The following is a 16,018-nucleotide window of genomic DNA, read 5'->3' as shown; positions in this document are numbered from 1 at the left end:
AAGTTTTCAGGTTGTTTGGATTTTAGTGACTCCTCTGGGTGAAATGACAATGAATACTACACTTCCCATGAGCCCTATTATATATATATATATATATATATATATATATATATATATATATATATATATATATATATATATATATATATATATATATATATTTTGGTTGCTAGGCGCTACCCAAGTAGCTGCCTGTTGCAGCAGCTCTCTCGTCTTTGTCTGTTTCTTGTAATTTTTTTCGTCTCTTTTTCGTAATCTTTGTATTTGGAGTGGATCATCACTTTGTATGGTTCATTGTCGGTCACGGACACCAAACTTTTTGTGGCTTCGGCGATATTTTTGACTACTTTCTCCTGTGTTTGTCTGGAGATCCTACATGTAACCATGGCTGCATTGTTTACATGTGAACTCAGCTGTTAGCAGCCTGTAGCATGCCAATGCTAACTAGTGTAGGGCTTGATGATTTCCCTCGAGCTGAGGAGGAGGTGGTGAGGACGACGTGCCGGTTCTCGGGTGTGAGCTGGGAGATGACAACGTGGACCTGTCCTTCCATCCATCGTTGTTGGGAACGTGGGATCCAGCTCCGGGGGATGGACGAGCTAGCCGTGCTAACCCAGTGGCATCGTGCTGTTCACGGATGTGGCTGACGGAGCTGACATCGGACGCCGGCGACACATCGGAGGAGCTTCGCCTGCTGTGAGCACACAGGATCCAGGAGACAGAGACTGAACAGACTGCTGGGGAGGCTCAGTCCTGGACCCTGTGGAGGTGGAGACTGGCTGGGCTGGAGAGTGGTGGACGAGTGGTGGACGGGAAGTCGTCATCTAATTTCTTATGGACCTTTTTGCACTTTCTATACTCTTTCTTACTTTTGTTTTCTTAAATGCTGACTCCTGAATTTCCCCTCGGGGATAAATAAAGTATTTTCTATTCTATTCTATTCTATTCTATTACCCTTAGTTGGAAAGATGTTACTCATGACAAATCGTGCATCTGATTTGAAAGCAAATAAAGATTAAAAAAAAAAAAAACTTTTCTCTGTAAAATCTTTCTCTGTGAAACACCACATTTTGCAGAAAGGGTTAATGTGTTGGTTTTTAGCTTTGTACAGTTATTAACTGCAATGTTTAAAAAGGTGACCAGATGTACCACATTGGTGTCTCGTGTCATGATATTATGTGTATTAAAAATCTGCACACAGTTTAACTCTATGGTCTTCAAAGAGCAGGGAAGCATCCATACACAATAAAAAAATTCATACACAATAAATATAAAATCTGCATCGAAATTACTTTGCTATTTTACCGAATAAAGCCTTGTTTGTAAAGTTTTTCCATATAAATTAATACTTCAACAGAAAACATACGTCTTTGTGCTGATCCTGCTTCAGTATAAGCCATGAGAATAAAACCATATTTGATCAACTTTTTCTCCTTACCAAGCTTTTGCAGCAGAACTTGAAACAGAGATACCTCAAAGCAGGTGCCAAATATTGACTTGGCTTGATTCAGGCCTTTAGATTCAGTTTAAAGAAATAAGAAATCTTGTGGCCGATGATTTTATTTTAATAACAAGGTCATTAAAGGGCATCAGTTAAAAAGACAATAATAAAGTTGTCTAAAAATCTTTGAGCAGGGCCTTTACCTTACACAGAATAATTAACAAATCCCCACAATGGAACTCAGAGCAGGTTTATTTTTCTTGTTGAATAAACTTTATGACTTGTTGTTTTAAGCACTTTTTTCATGTTTTTTTCTATAATTGAAATTTTTTATGTGGCCTTATAAGATTACGTGCATACACACATGCACACACACACACACACACACACACACACACACACACACACACACACACACACATACACACACGCACACACACACACACACACACACACACACACACACACACACACACACACACACACACACACACACACACACATAAATATAAATATATATATATATATATATATATATATATATATATATATATATATATATATATAGATAGATAGATAGATAGATAGATGATAGATAGATAGATAGATAGATAGATAGATAGATAGATAGATAGATTGATTGATAGATAGATAGATAGATAGATAGATAGATAGATAGATAGATAGATAGATAGATAGATAGATAGATAGATAGATAGATATAGACAAATATGTATGTATGTATGTATGTATGTATGTATGTATGTATGTATGTATTTGAATCTAAATAATGAAATTAATCCTGAAATACAATTATCACTTTATCCATGAGTTTTCAAATGGACTTTTTCACAAAACAGCTGAAAAAAGTAAAGCACATCATTAATTTTTGATTGACAAATAACAGTTTTTTTTACCTGTATCCCTGAAAATAAAAACATGTTGTAGTGGTTTTTGATATTTTCGACAAATTCCCAGAGGATGTCAGTTTTTTGGATCAAATCTGGGAATAAAAACAAAATATCTAAAAAACAAAGAGTCAGAGTTAAAACACTTTATGATGCTGGGTGGTTTTGTCATTTTTATGACAGGTGGTCTAATAAATTTGTAAAGCACTGTAAATGGAAACAGCTATAAAAAGATTTATTGGATACGCTAATAATCTGTTAGCCTTTCATCAGAATTTCCAGACCAGATAGTAAGAAAAAAGAGAAATGAATTTAGCCAGTGTAAAGAAAAACAAACAAACAAACAAACAAAAAATATTAATGAGAACAGGAAATGCAATGTGAAAAGAGAAGGAACATGCTTGCTTTATATACACTTTATTGTAATAGATATTGATTTGGTTCTGGGAGAGTTAGATCATATCATGTTTCACAGAAATCTGAAGATGAGAAGTTTTTGATCTCTTTCAGCAACAACAGTCAAATTAAATCATTGAGCCAGGAAGAGCCATCAGTTCTTTAATTTGCAAAGCTTACACCAACTCTGAAGAAGCCATCACTGCTTCTTAATCAAACGAACCTCTAAGGATCTGATTCATGACCATTTTTCTGTGTTTCTGGACAGAAAAGGAGTGAGAGGTTTTAATATTTCTTTTCCATATGTGGCAATGGAAAAACCAGAGGGATGAGGAGGCAGAGAAGGGGACAGGGAGAGTTCAGCAGTGACAGAGTTACCAGGTATCCCTGGTTCTCACAGCCGAGGTGTGAAGTGACACCTCCAGTCTCATCAGTTCTCATCAGTGTGAAACCATCACACCTCTGCTTTAACCAGATAATGAAACTTATCATGCTTCATTAAGTCTATTAAGATTTTCTACATTTACATGTTAGCCACGTAGGATGTCCAGGTTCTTAGGATCAATAGATGAAGCTGCTTTTCCTCATTTCCAGGCTTAAGATGAAGAAAAGTGAAGAGTCGGACAATCAGAGCCCCAGAGCGGCTGTGACTATAAAACGATGGTGATGGTGAGAAGCAGGGGGATATAAAGTGGAGAACACACAGATGTCAGGTTCAAGGTTGAGGTGAGGTGACGAGGGAGAAGTTAAAGATGAGAGGAACAACTTAGAGAAAAGAGGATCATCCCTGGTATTGTCATGAAAAGAAATCTTCAACACTCTCAGATAACAGAAGTATAATTGAATGAAAATTTCAAAATAAGAGAAAAGTCTTTTCAGGAGTTTGGCTCCTGTCTCAGTTTCACAAAGGTCTTGGATGTGGGATGCTAATGGTCCCAACCATAAGACACAAGACAGATCCCAACATACCAGCCTGAGGAGGTTCATTTGGGAAAAAGTCTTCAACAATGCTGAGTATTACGGGTTCAGAAAGCAGTGACTTTGATTTAGTATCATCAGCAGCTCTGTGGAGATTCATAAATCCTGAAAAGTGCTCGGCTGAGTTTTGTGACATGGTTGAATGTTGACATCAGTCTGATCAGCTGCACCTGTGTGCTTATCTTACAGGTGGTATGTCAAACCTGGAATACTCTAGTAGTATTTCTATGTCTTCAACACAAAGTGCATATTTTCAAGAGCTCGTGAATGAGGCTCATATTTTGTCTAAAAAGAATTATGACATAAATACTTGCTGAGATTTCAAAGTTTATTAGAAGTAAAATGTATCATTTGAAAATACAACACAGAGGCTTTTTTTTCCATCACAGCCGATTGACTCAGTGCCAAAAGGGTAAACGTAGTGTGTGATTTAAAAAATATTATTATTATTATTATTATTATTATTATTATTATTATTATTATTATTATTATTATTATTATTATTATTATTATTATTATTATCATTATTATTATTATTATTACCACTGCTACTATTATTATGCTTCAATTAAGTATTTTAAGATATAAATGTTCTTCAGGCCTTTTAACATCATTAGACATAAAAGTTCTGTATTCTGTATTTTAAATACTGTTCCTGTTAATAACTGGTTTGCTTCTTTTTCCATATCAAAGGTAATCTGAGACACATCTGTGCAGAACAAGGTGACATAAAATCTGCCTTTAAGTAGGACACAATGTGAAAAAACGTATTGTTGAGAAATATTATTGTTGACACTGCTGTTTGTAGCATATGTAATCTTTGCGCTTTTCTACAGTATAGTTCTTGTCATTTGACTTTAATGATGTGAAGTCATGAATCAGAGAGAGACAGATGTGTGGGTTGACTTGGGTTTATACATGGGATCTGGATTATTTGTACTCGTTGCTTATAATTATTAAGTAATGTTTTGGGTTTCTGTTTGTTTGTAGAGTTTTTCCATAAGAAAGCAGTGTGTTTAATACCTCGACCAGGTGCTTTGGCTGTGGTGTTAGAAAGTGAATGAGAAAGAAATCACTGGAAAGCAAATCTTGTCTCTTTCTCGTGTGCTGAACACATTTCATTTCTTCAGGAACAAAAACCCCAAAAAGCACAGAAACGCTTTATTGTTTTGAGCAGGAGTCAAAATTCACACTTCCACTCCTGGAGCTGAACTTTCCCAGACACAGAGGAGAGGGAGAGGTACGGAGACAGGGTCCAGAGAGAGGGTGTGTGTGTGTGTGTGTGTGTTCAGGGGCCTCAGTGATGGCTTGTGAGAATCTGCAGAGGTGTCACTTCACACCTCTGTGGCCTGTCCTGGACTTAAAAACCAGCGCAGCAGAGCAGAGCAGCACTCACAGCCTTCCAGTCCTTCCAGTCAGACCACTCAGACTCTCCTCTTCCTCACAACATGGATACCTCCTCAGTCCCTTTACTCGACTACAGCCTACAGTACCAGTGGTGCTCCGACTCAGACCTCTCCAGCACCTCCTCCTCAGAAACCCTCTCTCCTGTCCCCTCCATGGATTCCAGCCTGTCTCCTTTGTACCAGCAGCTGCCTCAGTCCACTCCAAAGGCAGCCAAGACCGGATACTCTCAGAGCCTAAAATCCTCACCTTGCTCTTTTTCTGGAAGAGGCCGGAAGTCGGGTCGGGCCCCCCGGATCCGCAGCAAGCAGAGGGAGAGCGCCAGCGAGAAGGAGAAGCTGAGGATGAGGGATCTGACTAAAGCTCTGCACCACCTCAGGTCTTACCTTCCGCCCTCTGTGGCCCCCGCAGGACAGACCCTGACAAAGATCGAGACCCTGCGCCTCACTATCCGCTACATCTCCTACCTGTCGGCCCAGCTGGGGCTCAGCGAGGAGGTGTTGTTCCAGAGGAGGGAGCAAGGAGACACCTCAGCCAGTGACGCACCCTCACCTGACATCCTCAGCTACCTCCAGCAAGGCTCCATGAGAGGACAGGAGGCCCAAAGTCTGACCCTGCAGAACCAGAGCCTGAACCAGGACCTGTACCCACAGCAGTGTCACAGCCAGAACACCCTGCTGCATTCTGGGAGCTGTAGTTTTGGAGTAGATCATTGCTTTGAGGCTCCTCAGAGGGACACGAGCATGAATTCATTCCTGCAGACACCTCCAGAAACACAGCCGTGCTACCAGGTGAGGATGGGCTCCCTCATTTTTTATTCTGTATAATAATTTCACACACTGTTTATATTTTTTCATAAAAAGTGCTAAAGACTTAACACATGTCATGTTTTCTGCAGATGTATGGCAAAGATTTCTGCCTGCCGCTGGTTTCCAGAGAGTACTGGGGTTAAACACTGAACCACCGTCGTCCAACAACAGACACAGACTATTTCTCTGTTCTTACTGCCTCACTGTGAAACAAGTAACTTATTTTAAATATATAAAAAACTTTCTACGTTTTATTTATTTTGTCCTGTGAAATGTTCCATGTAAATACTGATATGTCTAACAACTATTTTTATATGTCTTTATACCACTATTTATAATAAAATATTTAAAATTACTTTGCTTTTGTTTTCATTGGTTATTATTCCAACAATGCAGTTCATTTTCTATCATTTCAAATCAAGTAGTTTATTATCAACATGCTTTGAGGGTGAAAACTGGAAAAAAAAAAAAAAAAAAAAAAACTTAAAAGAATAATGATGAAAATAAATTTAGAGATAAAGCTGCAGCTTCCCTGAACTACTGTGAAACAGTGTTGACATATTGTTGGTTTCAAACCTGGGTCTGGGACCCCACAGGGGGACACACCAGAGATCTTGTGGAGGTGAAGGAGGAACTTGTCTGCTATGGTCTGTCAGCTCAAATCATGATAAAAACACTCTCAGGATAATCCATACAACTGGATACAGGTACAGATATTTTCAAAATAAATATTTCTCACTTCTTAAAGAAAATTAGAGTTGCTGTTTATTTTTGACAAAACATCTCTTACCACTGTAAGAGTCCCAGAGGTCAGAGGTCTGCTATCTTCAAAGGGAAAGGTTGGAAACCAAAGTGTTGAATCAAATATATCTATTTTTATATTTCACATTTGTCATATATGTGTTTAATGTATGGCTGATAGAAAGCACTCTGTGGAAAAAATGGAGAATAAGGCTAAAACCTCACACAGCGCCCTCTGCTGGACACACTGGGGAACTGACAGCCCCATAGTCCAGACTGACTGAAAAATGTCACAGTGGCTTTTTAGATGATATGTTCAATCATATTTTCTTCTACAATTCAACAATTCAAATATAAGATTTACACATTCATTCAGTTGAATATTTATGAAATGAATTTTCAAAAGAAAGTTATATAAAAAAAAACTAGTCCTTAAAGAGCATATAGAAGTTAAAAATGTGGATTTTACCTGCAACACTCTGCACAACACAAAAGAAAAATAAAATAAAATAAGTCTTGCAAACCTATTTGTCTCATTGCTCATCAAAATGTCTCATTACCCTAAATATGGTGTGATACTGATAACTATTAGCCATGCTTACTGTATCTTACATATTGAATCTTACAAGGCAACACAAATTAAAGATAAAGATACAGTTGTATTGAAATAATTAAACAAATAAATAGATAAATAAATACAAAAATAAGGTTTGACGAATAATACGGTATTATACATTTTTCAGTTCTTTCTTGAAAATCTATGATTATCTGGACTTGTTAATATGAATGGCCAAAACAGAGAGTAATGATAAGTTCTGATCAGAAATGATAACAATACAATGGGACTAGATTTTTGTAGCCTTCTTTCTTTGCTTTAACACAATCACAATTTTTTAAGAGGGGATTTTTAACTACTCAAAACTAAACAGATAAAAAAATACATGAATAAATACATAAATAGATAAATAAATAAATAAATAAATAAATAAATAAATAAATAAATAAATGATAGGAGTCCAGTAATCAAACTCCCTATTTTCCCCATTTTTTTTCTTTCTTTTTTTTTTTTTTACATTATTACAACTTATGGCCAGTTATTACATCTTATGGCCAGTGTGACTGCCTCCTAATACAATTTGGGAAAGGCAAGAGTTATCAAAACCCATTGAGTCTGTAATAAAAGTCTATGAGTTTTACTAAAACCTTTCAAGACGGGTATTAGTGACAGACATTTTTTGAAACATTTGCTTATGATGCTCCTAAAATCTACACTTGCCACTATTACCTGTCTCCTCCTGCAACATGAGGTTTTTGTTGTAGTGTAACAAAGAAACAAAATTTGTGCCAAATCTGAGACTTTGTGTCTGGTTGGCTTCAGGTTACCTCTTTTCCTCTCATTTCTCTTCAGTGTATTCTGTAGTGTAAGATATGTTTTATCTTTCTGATATCACATTATTATGAGGGTAAACCTTCAGCTTTCAGAACCTCCAGAGCGATGAGCCCTTACAGAAACACCTCTGCTATTCTCTGTCATTCTGCAGCCAGGGAGCTTCACAGGTTTGTTTCTCATCAGAGCAGAGATCAGTCTTTGAAACACCCCAGGTTATCTACTTTATTTAGTGTATCTTTGTTAATGAGACTCTGCAAACACACTGGGGTCTTTGGCACCGCTAAGTCTAGACTACGACAGAGGAGCCTCTCCCTCCTCTTCCTCCGCGCTCTCACCTACAGGCCTAATTACCTGCCTGAGTCCACAGAGAGGCCTTTAATATTCATAGAGCAGAGAGGAGGCCAGAGAATTAGCCCTCAGTGTTTGGTTTGTCACATACATGCAGGTCATTTGATATGCACAGAGCCTAATACACTCACTGAGGGCTTTCATCACAGAGGAGCTAATCAACTCTTAAACTGCGAGCTTTAAAGATGAAAGGGTTAACACTGCTGTGCTGATTATTCCCCATTACATGTGAGTAAACAAAGTCAGAGCTAATGTGGATTAAGAGAGGGCAGATCCTCTCCATCATCTAAATGAGGGGGGAGGAAGAGGTTGACAGCGCAGGAAATTAAGCAAAGGCTTAAAATAATAAGAGCTAACATTAGAAACAAAAACAATACAGAGAGTACTTCACCCCTAATTCACAGATACTACTAAACTGTGTCAAAAGTGGTTCAGGGACAAAGATTTAATCATCCTGAAACATGTAAAGTCGAAAGAAGGCCAACTGAAAAATCTACAGAGGGTTACAGCTACATTTGAAGTGCTCAGATTAACTTTAATGTGTGCTATCAAACATTTTATTCAAGATGTTATTTTCCTTAGAAGAGACTTGACTTTTTGAATATTTGTATTAAAATGTATCCAGTAAGTCACAGACCAACTGGCTGACTGTAAGGAAATTTACCAGAAGCTCAAGGTCATCTGAAGCACCTCTAATTCAGCATGTAGCATAAAGTGCTAATCAGAATGAGGCAGGTAATTGCTAATCACATGAAGCAACATTAACAGATATGGGCGCTGGTTGTAAAGTTGCACATACTGCAAATAACGACAACATTCATCCACATTTAGCTCTAAAATATCACTTTTATACAGATTTAGAGAAATAATTGTGAAATATATTTGTCAAATAGTATATAAAAAAAGGTTAAATGCATTATCTAAACAGGGATGGGAATCGAAAACTGGTTCCTGTTGAGGATCGATAAGAAATGTTTTAATCCATCAATATCGTTAGCCTTTGTGCTTAACTATTCCCTTATCAATTCTTTACATTGTGCCGGAGCCACCGAGCCTTACGTTCTGCTGCAGCTATCTTAGCTTAGCAGTTAGATAACGTTTCCCAAGAAAACTCTGATTCAGGATTTTAAGCTTGAAGTTTTACTGAAGAACTGACTTCATAAAGAAATGTACGTAACTTTCTCTCAGGAGATCCATAATCAGTACATTCGAAATGGTATGAATCTCTTTTATTTACCAAAATATCAAAATAGCACAAGCTTGGAGCTAACATATGTAGGAAGCTGCATCGACATGCTAGCAGTTAGCATACATGAATATAACTTCAGCTTCAGAATAGAATTTTATCACATCAACTCTTTGTAAAAAATACTGAGAATTTCAAATGTCAAAAGCTAACAGGAAATTGAAAGGCTCATGGCTGACTTCATAACCACGGAAAGCTTCCAAACAACTTAAACCATTGCTATAACCACTTTGAGACACTAGATGGCCTACTTAATTTATTAATATATTACAACACAGTACATCAGCGTCACATTGTGTGCAATTTTTACCTGTTTCTGTATAATTATGCCCAGAAATATCCAGACTCAGGGACCAATTATACATTTTATTCACTTACAGTATAAACTCAATTAAATGTTGTTGACACAGAAAACCTGTAAAGCTACTTTTCTTACCAAGAAAATTCACAACAGGAATTGATAAGGAAATTGACAAAGAGTCAGATCGATAAGCAGAATCAATAAGGGCATGGGTAGTGACAAAATCTCATCAATTGCTACCCCTTTATCTAAATATTAAATGTTATATATAAATGTTGTATATGAATGTTCTGATTCTAAATATTTGCAAATACTTCTCTATATCTGCATAAATTTGCACTTGCAATTTTGTTGTAGTTTGTTGCAACGACAATTAAAGTTCTATTCTTTAAAGTTGTGTTTTGGAGCTAAATATAGAGAAATGTTGTTGGTTTTTGTAGTGTGTGCAACTTTTTGACTGGCGCCCCATGAACAGATAGCCTTGGTAGCTCTAAGCAACTTTTTTCATTTAACCCCTTGATGACTGTTGTCACAAATTTGCGACATACCCTGTCAGGTCTTAATGCAGCTGAAACAACCTTTGTATCTCATTATTACCTATTGATTCATATCCTACACAAACCAAAGATCCTATCAGATCCACTATGTCACAATATATTGGTCAGAGGATGAACTTTTCATGTATATAATATAACTTAGTTATAACTATTGTGTATTCTATATGCAAATTTGCAATCTTCACTTAATTTAACATCTGTACAAATGCAAAAATACATAAAAACAACCTATTTTTATAATTTTGAATTAATTCAGGCAGTAAGTCAGTGCATGAATTATGGTTATCAAATGCATTTACAAATGTAGGATGTGTCATTAATTCCTGTTTCCCTTAACCAACTTTGGAGTCACTCCAACTTTTTCCACTAATCTTGTCTTTAATAGATCAGCAGTAAACATTATACAATAGACTTAATTAAAAAAATATTTTAAAAATAATTTGTATGTGTGACATTAGCTGGATATACCACTTGGCTGAACTTCAGTAGCATTCATTTGGACGTCGTCTCTGAATGAAACAAAAGAAGGAAAGTTGAGTTAATCTAGTCACACATCAGGAATCAAACACATAAGAAGCCAGGTGAATGTGCTTCAAGTTTCATGAGAAGTTTTTAGCTAGCTGTGTAGCAGACTGAACATAATGATTATAAACAAGCTATCAGTAACACGCCATGTAACCATTATATCACAGTGATCAGACTAATAATAAAAAAAAAAACAGATCTGTTACATGCACCGAAAAAGGTTCAAGGTTCAAGGTTACTTAGTTTGTATCACTGCTACTTTGACATTTAACAAAAAAAAATCTCTTCAAAGCAAACATCAGATTCAGCTGAAATTAACAGGCCATTGCTGTATCATGACTTTTCTTTGAAAGTAAAAAAAATCATACAGGGAAGAGGGGAAATGTTCAGTCGAGGCCCTCGCTGGCTCATGAACTGTCGTGACCTGTGGGTAGTCAGAGGTCAACTGTCACCTTCCCTCTGTAAAGAAAATAAAAACTCAACCCACTTCGGGAAACACAGATCTAATGTGATTCAGAGCGAGTCTGAACACCCTGGGAAGATTCCCGTCCTCACATTAGATATTTTTCTGTTTTGGTTGCATAAGTGTGGTGAAGGAGAGCTGTGTGAGACCGCTTCACACGTCTCACTCTGAGGTTTCACCTCCGCTGCAGAGCAGGAGTCAAATGTGACGCGCTGGATTGTGGGAATGTTGAGCAGGGCTCAGATCCACAGTCTTACACACCTGACTTTCTTACCCACTGAAATACCTGAGAGGATCCTGTGACCTGTTGATACCCCACAATGTAAACATTAAGACTCTGGTTCTGATAAATATTATTTATTGTGCAAAAGGATCCAAAAGCAGATTAAGCTGTTTTGAAGTTTAACTCAAAAAACCTGTCCCTCTTAAATACTTTTAATAATATCTGGCATAAAATATACTTCAGCAGAGTTCTTCAAACATTAATAAGTATTTAAAGTCTGTGCAGATTCTGTCTATTCTGCGTGGATCATTGTTCCCAGGCCTGTGAGGCCCACTGCTGTCCAAACAGGATGAGGTGTTACCTCCTCACACCTCCCAGCTGCTCTGGCACACTTTTCCTGCCTGAACTTGTGCAGGACACCAGGAAGAAAGAAAGAAAAGAAAAGAAAAGAAGATGTTCAACTGACAGGTAATATTGCTGAAATTATCTGTTTATGGAGTTCACTGACAACAAAATGCTGTACTATCTGAGTGATACTTTGACTTTGAAGTGTCTCATTTATTGCTCTAAATCTGAAAGCTCAGAGTTAAGGAGCTCATCTTTTATTCACTCAACCATTCAGAAAAAACTGACACCAGATTCACGGATATCTTTAAAGAGCTCATTGAGCTTACAGTCACATAAAAATTCACATGAGATCTCTGGCTGAAATTCTTCAGATTAGATCTCAGACTTGTGACCCAGGTTCATGCCCCGTCATGTCAGGGTCGTGTTCCCAGGCTGCAGAAGATCATCGTGTGAAATTATTTCACTTCATGATGCCCGTGCGAGCTCCCAGGTCACACCTTGTCCCTGGAGTTAGCCTGTTTCCCATGAGACCCCCTGTCCGAGGTGTCAGCCCTGCTCCCAGAGCCTCTCAGGACCAGAGGTGGCTGCAAGAGGTGCAACCTCACACCTCGCACCACATATATGGAGCAGCCTCCCTGCTCCTCCTCACTACCCGCTTTCTGCTTCACCAGAGACAGACTGACAGCTCACTGCTCCAACTACAGCCAGGACCATGGAGGTTTCTCACTGCTCCCCTCTGCAGCTCCAGGACAACGCTTTCCTCTTTGACTGTGAGGCTCTGCTGGACAAGTGCTACGATCCTCTGGCCTTTGATCCGGCCTCAGATCCAGGGTACTTCAGCGCTGGCAGCAGCCTGTCTCCTACCTCCTCTGTGGACTCCTTCTGCTTTTCTCCGACTTCCCTTCAGGCTGGAAATGAACAAGACGCTCTGGACTGTTTCATCTTCAAAAGCCCTGCAGCAGCAAATCTTACCCACAAGACAGAGTCCTGCTCCAGATCCTTCAAGACCACCTCACCCCCAAAGAAATCCAGGTCCAGGTACCCAGGGAAGAAGCGCCAGACCGCCAGTGAGAGGGAGAAGCTGAGGATGAGAGATCTGACCAAAGCCATGCATCACCTCAGGACCTACCTGCCAGCATCCGTGGCTCCAGCGGGTCAGACCCTGACTAAGATTGAGACCCTCCGCCTCACCATCCGCTACATCTCCTACCTGTCGGCTCAGCTGGGGCTCACCGAGGAGGTTCTGGAGCAGAGGAGATGTTCAGGCTTCGTGGAGCAGCCACAGACCCTCAACCAGTTCCTCAGTCAGCCGACAGCCGACTACAGAGCCCAGGAACCAGAGAGTCACATCCTGAGCCCAGCACAGATGTCCTGTCTGCAGACTTCATATCAGGTATGTTCAAATACACAGACGTCATGACGGCTTTTCAGAAACCATTTATTTACTGTATGTCTGCAGTCTGAATGTGTTTTTAACCTGAACTTGTTTCTGTTGTCAGGTTTCTGATGGTGTTTGCTTCTCCGGGGATCAGTACTGGATGCAACAGCAGCAGCTACAGAACGCCACCTTCTCTGGACACTGCTGAGAGACACTGATCCGTGTGATCCAAATATTTTCATTGCACCAATGACCTCCTCAAACTTTAACTGACAAAAGTTCTGATTTTGTTGTTCTGAACAGGAAATATCTAAACTCTGTTCTTGTATTTTTGTGAATAGAAATGTGTATTTATTAAGCTTTCACAATGTGAAGAAAATAAATCTAAGTTATGAAAATTATTGAGAGTCATGCGTTTATTCATATTTCTGTCTAATATTCAATTAAAACTAAAACATTAAAACAAAATGATAATAAAGTGTTAACGGTGGTTGGCCTTCACCTCCTACAAACAGAGCAGCTGTCAGCAGGACGCTGAGGTGCTAAACAGGGAGCACATCCCCTCTAAAGTCTTTAAGGAAAGACCCCCGCTGAGAGCAGTGACAGCTGAAGGAGGACATGTTAACTGGCACCTCCTCTCTCCTGAGTAAACACGCTGAGGGTTTAGATCCTGGTAGAGATCTCCAAAAATAACTGTGTGCAGAAACCTGGACTGTCAGTCTGTTAGGAGAGTATCTTCCTGTTTGTGGATGTTTCAGTTTATGACTCAGCATTTCCTACAGTGAAGACAGGCTCTGTGTTATGCCTTTAACTAGCCTACTCTGGGAATTTTGTTTTACATTGTAAATGTGTCATCAATGGGATCTGTACTGTTTCCCAGGCACCAGCTGCAGCTCTGAATAATAACTGACTTTTGTGAGTCGGCATTTATAAGTCATGTAACTTTTGTTTTACCTGGAGCGCTGCTGTCCCAAAATATGTCAAACCTTCAGAAGAACTAGAGATTTAAAATCATTTATTTTTCATATTCATGATAAGTAACCATGTAATTTCTGTATTTTGTTGTGCTAAAATATATGGCTGAGGCTTGGGGTCACTGAGAGAACAAAAAAAAAAAAAAAAAGATAAAATTAAAATTTGCAAAAAAAGAAAAGAAAAGAAAAGAAGTCCAATTTTGTTGACAATTTTTCTGGAAAAATTTTCAGAAATCTGACTATAATCTTAGAATCCTGAGATTAAATTCTGAATTCTGAATTCTAAAGCCAGAACTTGAAAAAAGTACATCCACTTTTTTAATTAATTATTTTTTTCTGAGAAAAAAGTCAGAAGTCTGACTTTTTTCTCATAAAAAGTAGTATAAAAAAATTGGAGTTTTTTTGTTGTGTTTTTTTCAGCAGCCCTAATCCACTTCTGTAAAAATGTATTTGAGATGGCGTGTCAAAAAATCTTTTTTTATGCATTGAATCTTCAGATACATGAAGTATGACAGCAAGTTAAGTTTTTTTCCTTAAGTGTTTTTTGTTCTTATTAGAACATAAAAAAAAGATAGTGATTTGTTTGTAAAGTTACGGAGATATCAATTCCACTGGGCTTTATGAGCCAATGAGCCTTCTTAATGTAAAAACGATTCTATATTCATTTGTTTGTGTGTTTGTTTGTTTTTTGGTAACTCATTAATTATTATTTATGTTAATGGTTTGCAAAATCAAACTTCACACATTTTAACTTTGGGTTTGAAATAAACTTGGTTTTGCATGATTTCATCTTCACTGGATCCATGGTTAATTGTAATTTTCTGCTTATTTGAAACAAAATTTTCAAAAATATTGGAATAAAACTATTATGTAGATGTTCCTGTTTATCATCATGTTGTTGTTTTTTTTCTCTGAGATTCTTTTGGAACACAGGGATTGACAGGATTTGGCACCAGAGGTCCACAAGTGTGCCTGTCAAGCGGTCATCTTGGAGCCTGAGAAAACTGACTTGCAGTTACATCATCTGACCACTGAATGAGGCTCATTGGGGAGGAGCAGCAGAGAGCACTCTAGAGGCTGATATACACTTACACTCAAGAGACTATTGACTTTAGGAGAAAATGACTTTTAAGCAGCTGTCTACTACAGTCACCACTACCACAAAGCCCAGTGGTGTTGGTACTGTTACTTTTCATCACATCAGCAGCAGAAAGAAGGAACAGCACATACATTTTGGACCTCAGTCATATCAGAATTAACTTGTCGATGCTGACAGACCTCACAAAAATTCAAGAATTTTCTTCATTAATCAGAGGAGATAACACATTTTAAAATAAATTTGGCAATTTTTAAATTACTTTTCTATTTATTATTATTATTATTATTATTATTATTATTATTATTATTATTATTATTATTATTATTATTAAAATCCTCATAAAGAAATGGGAATACCATACAAAACTACAAAGTCAGATTTGTTAATCTTAAATAGTCTTTATTCACAAAAAAGTCCTAATCAAAACTTTACATTTAAAAAAGCTCCATCACATTCAGGACATTTATAATAAAAATAACAATAATTTGG

The 16,018-nt window shown here is 37.8% G+C and overlaps 1 protein-coding gene across 1 annotated transcript; it reads left to right on the top strand.

Moving 5' to 3' along the window:
* Positions 1-12,790: 12,790 nt before the first annotated feature.
* LOC141787858 (uncharacterized) lies at positions 12,791-13,664 on the top strand. The gene is made up of 2 exons (XM_074666545.1): positions 12,791-13,471; positions 13,578-13,664. Exons 1-2 carry the CDS (start codon positions 12,791-12,793, stop codon positions 13,662-13,664), a joined length of 768 nt encoding a protein of 255 aa, XP_074522646.1.
* Positions 13,665-16,018: the final 2,354 nt, after the last annotated feature.

This window comes from Halichoeres trimaculatus, unplaced genomic scaffold, assembly GCF_033239565.1.
Source record: "Halichoeres trimaculatus isolate MK-OKI-2021-1 unplaced genomic scaffold, fHalTri1.1 fHalTri1_scaffold_3, whole genome shotgun sequence".
NCBI classification, from domain to species: Eukaryota; Metazoa; Chordata; class Actinopteri; order Labriformes; family Labridae; genus Halichoeres; species Halichoeres trimaculatus.
Note: the sequence above shows the minus strand (reverse complement) of the source record. Positions and strands in the feature narration are given on the sequence as shown.

Coding starts and splice junctions, on each gene's coding strand:
- LOC141787858 (XM_074666545.1), top strand. CDS start 12,791: ATGGAGGTTTCTCACTGCTCCCCTCTGCAGCTCCAGGACAACGCTTTC. Junction 13,472..13,577: donor GTCTGCAGACTTCATATCAG/GTATGTTCAAAT, acceptor TTCTGTTGTCAG/GTTTCTGATGGTGTTTGCTT.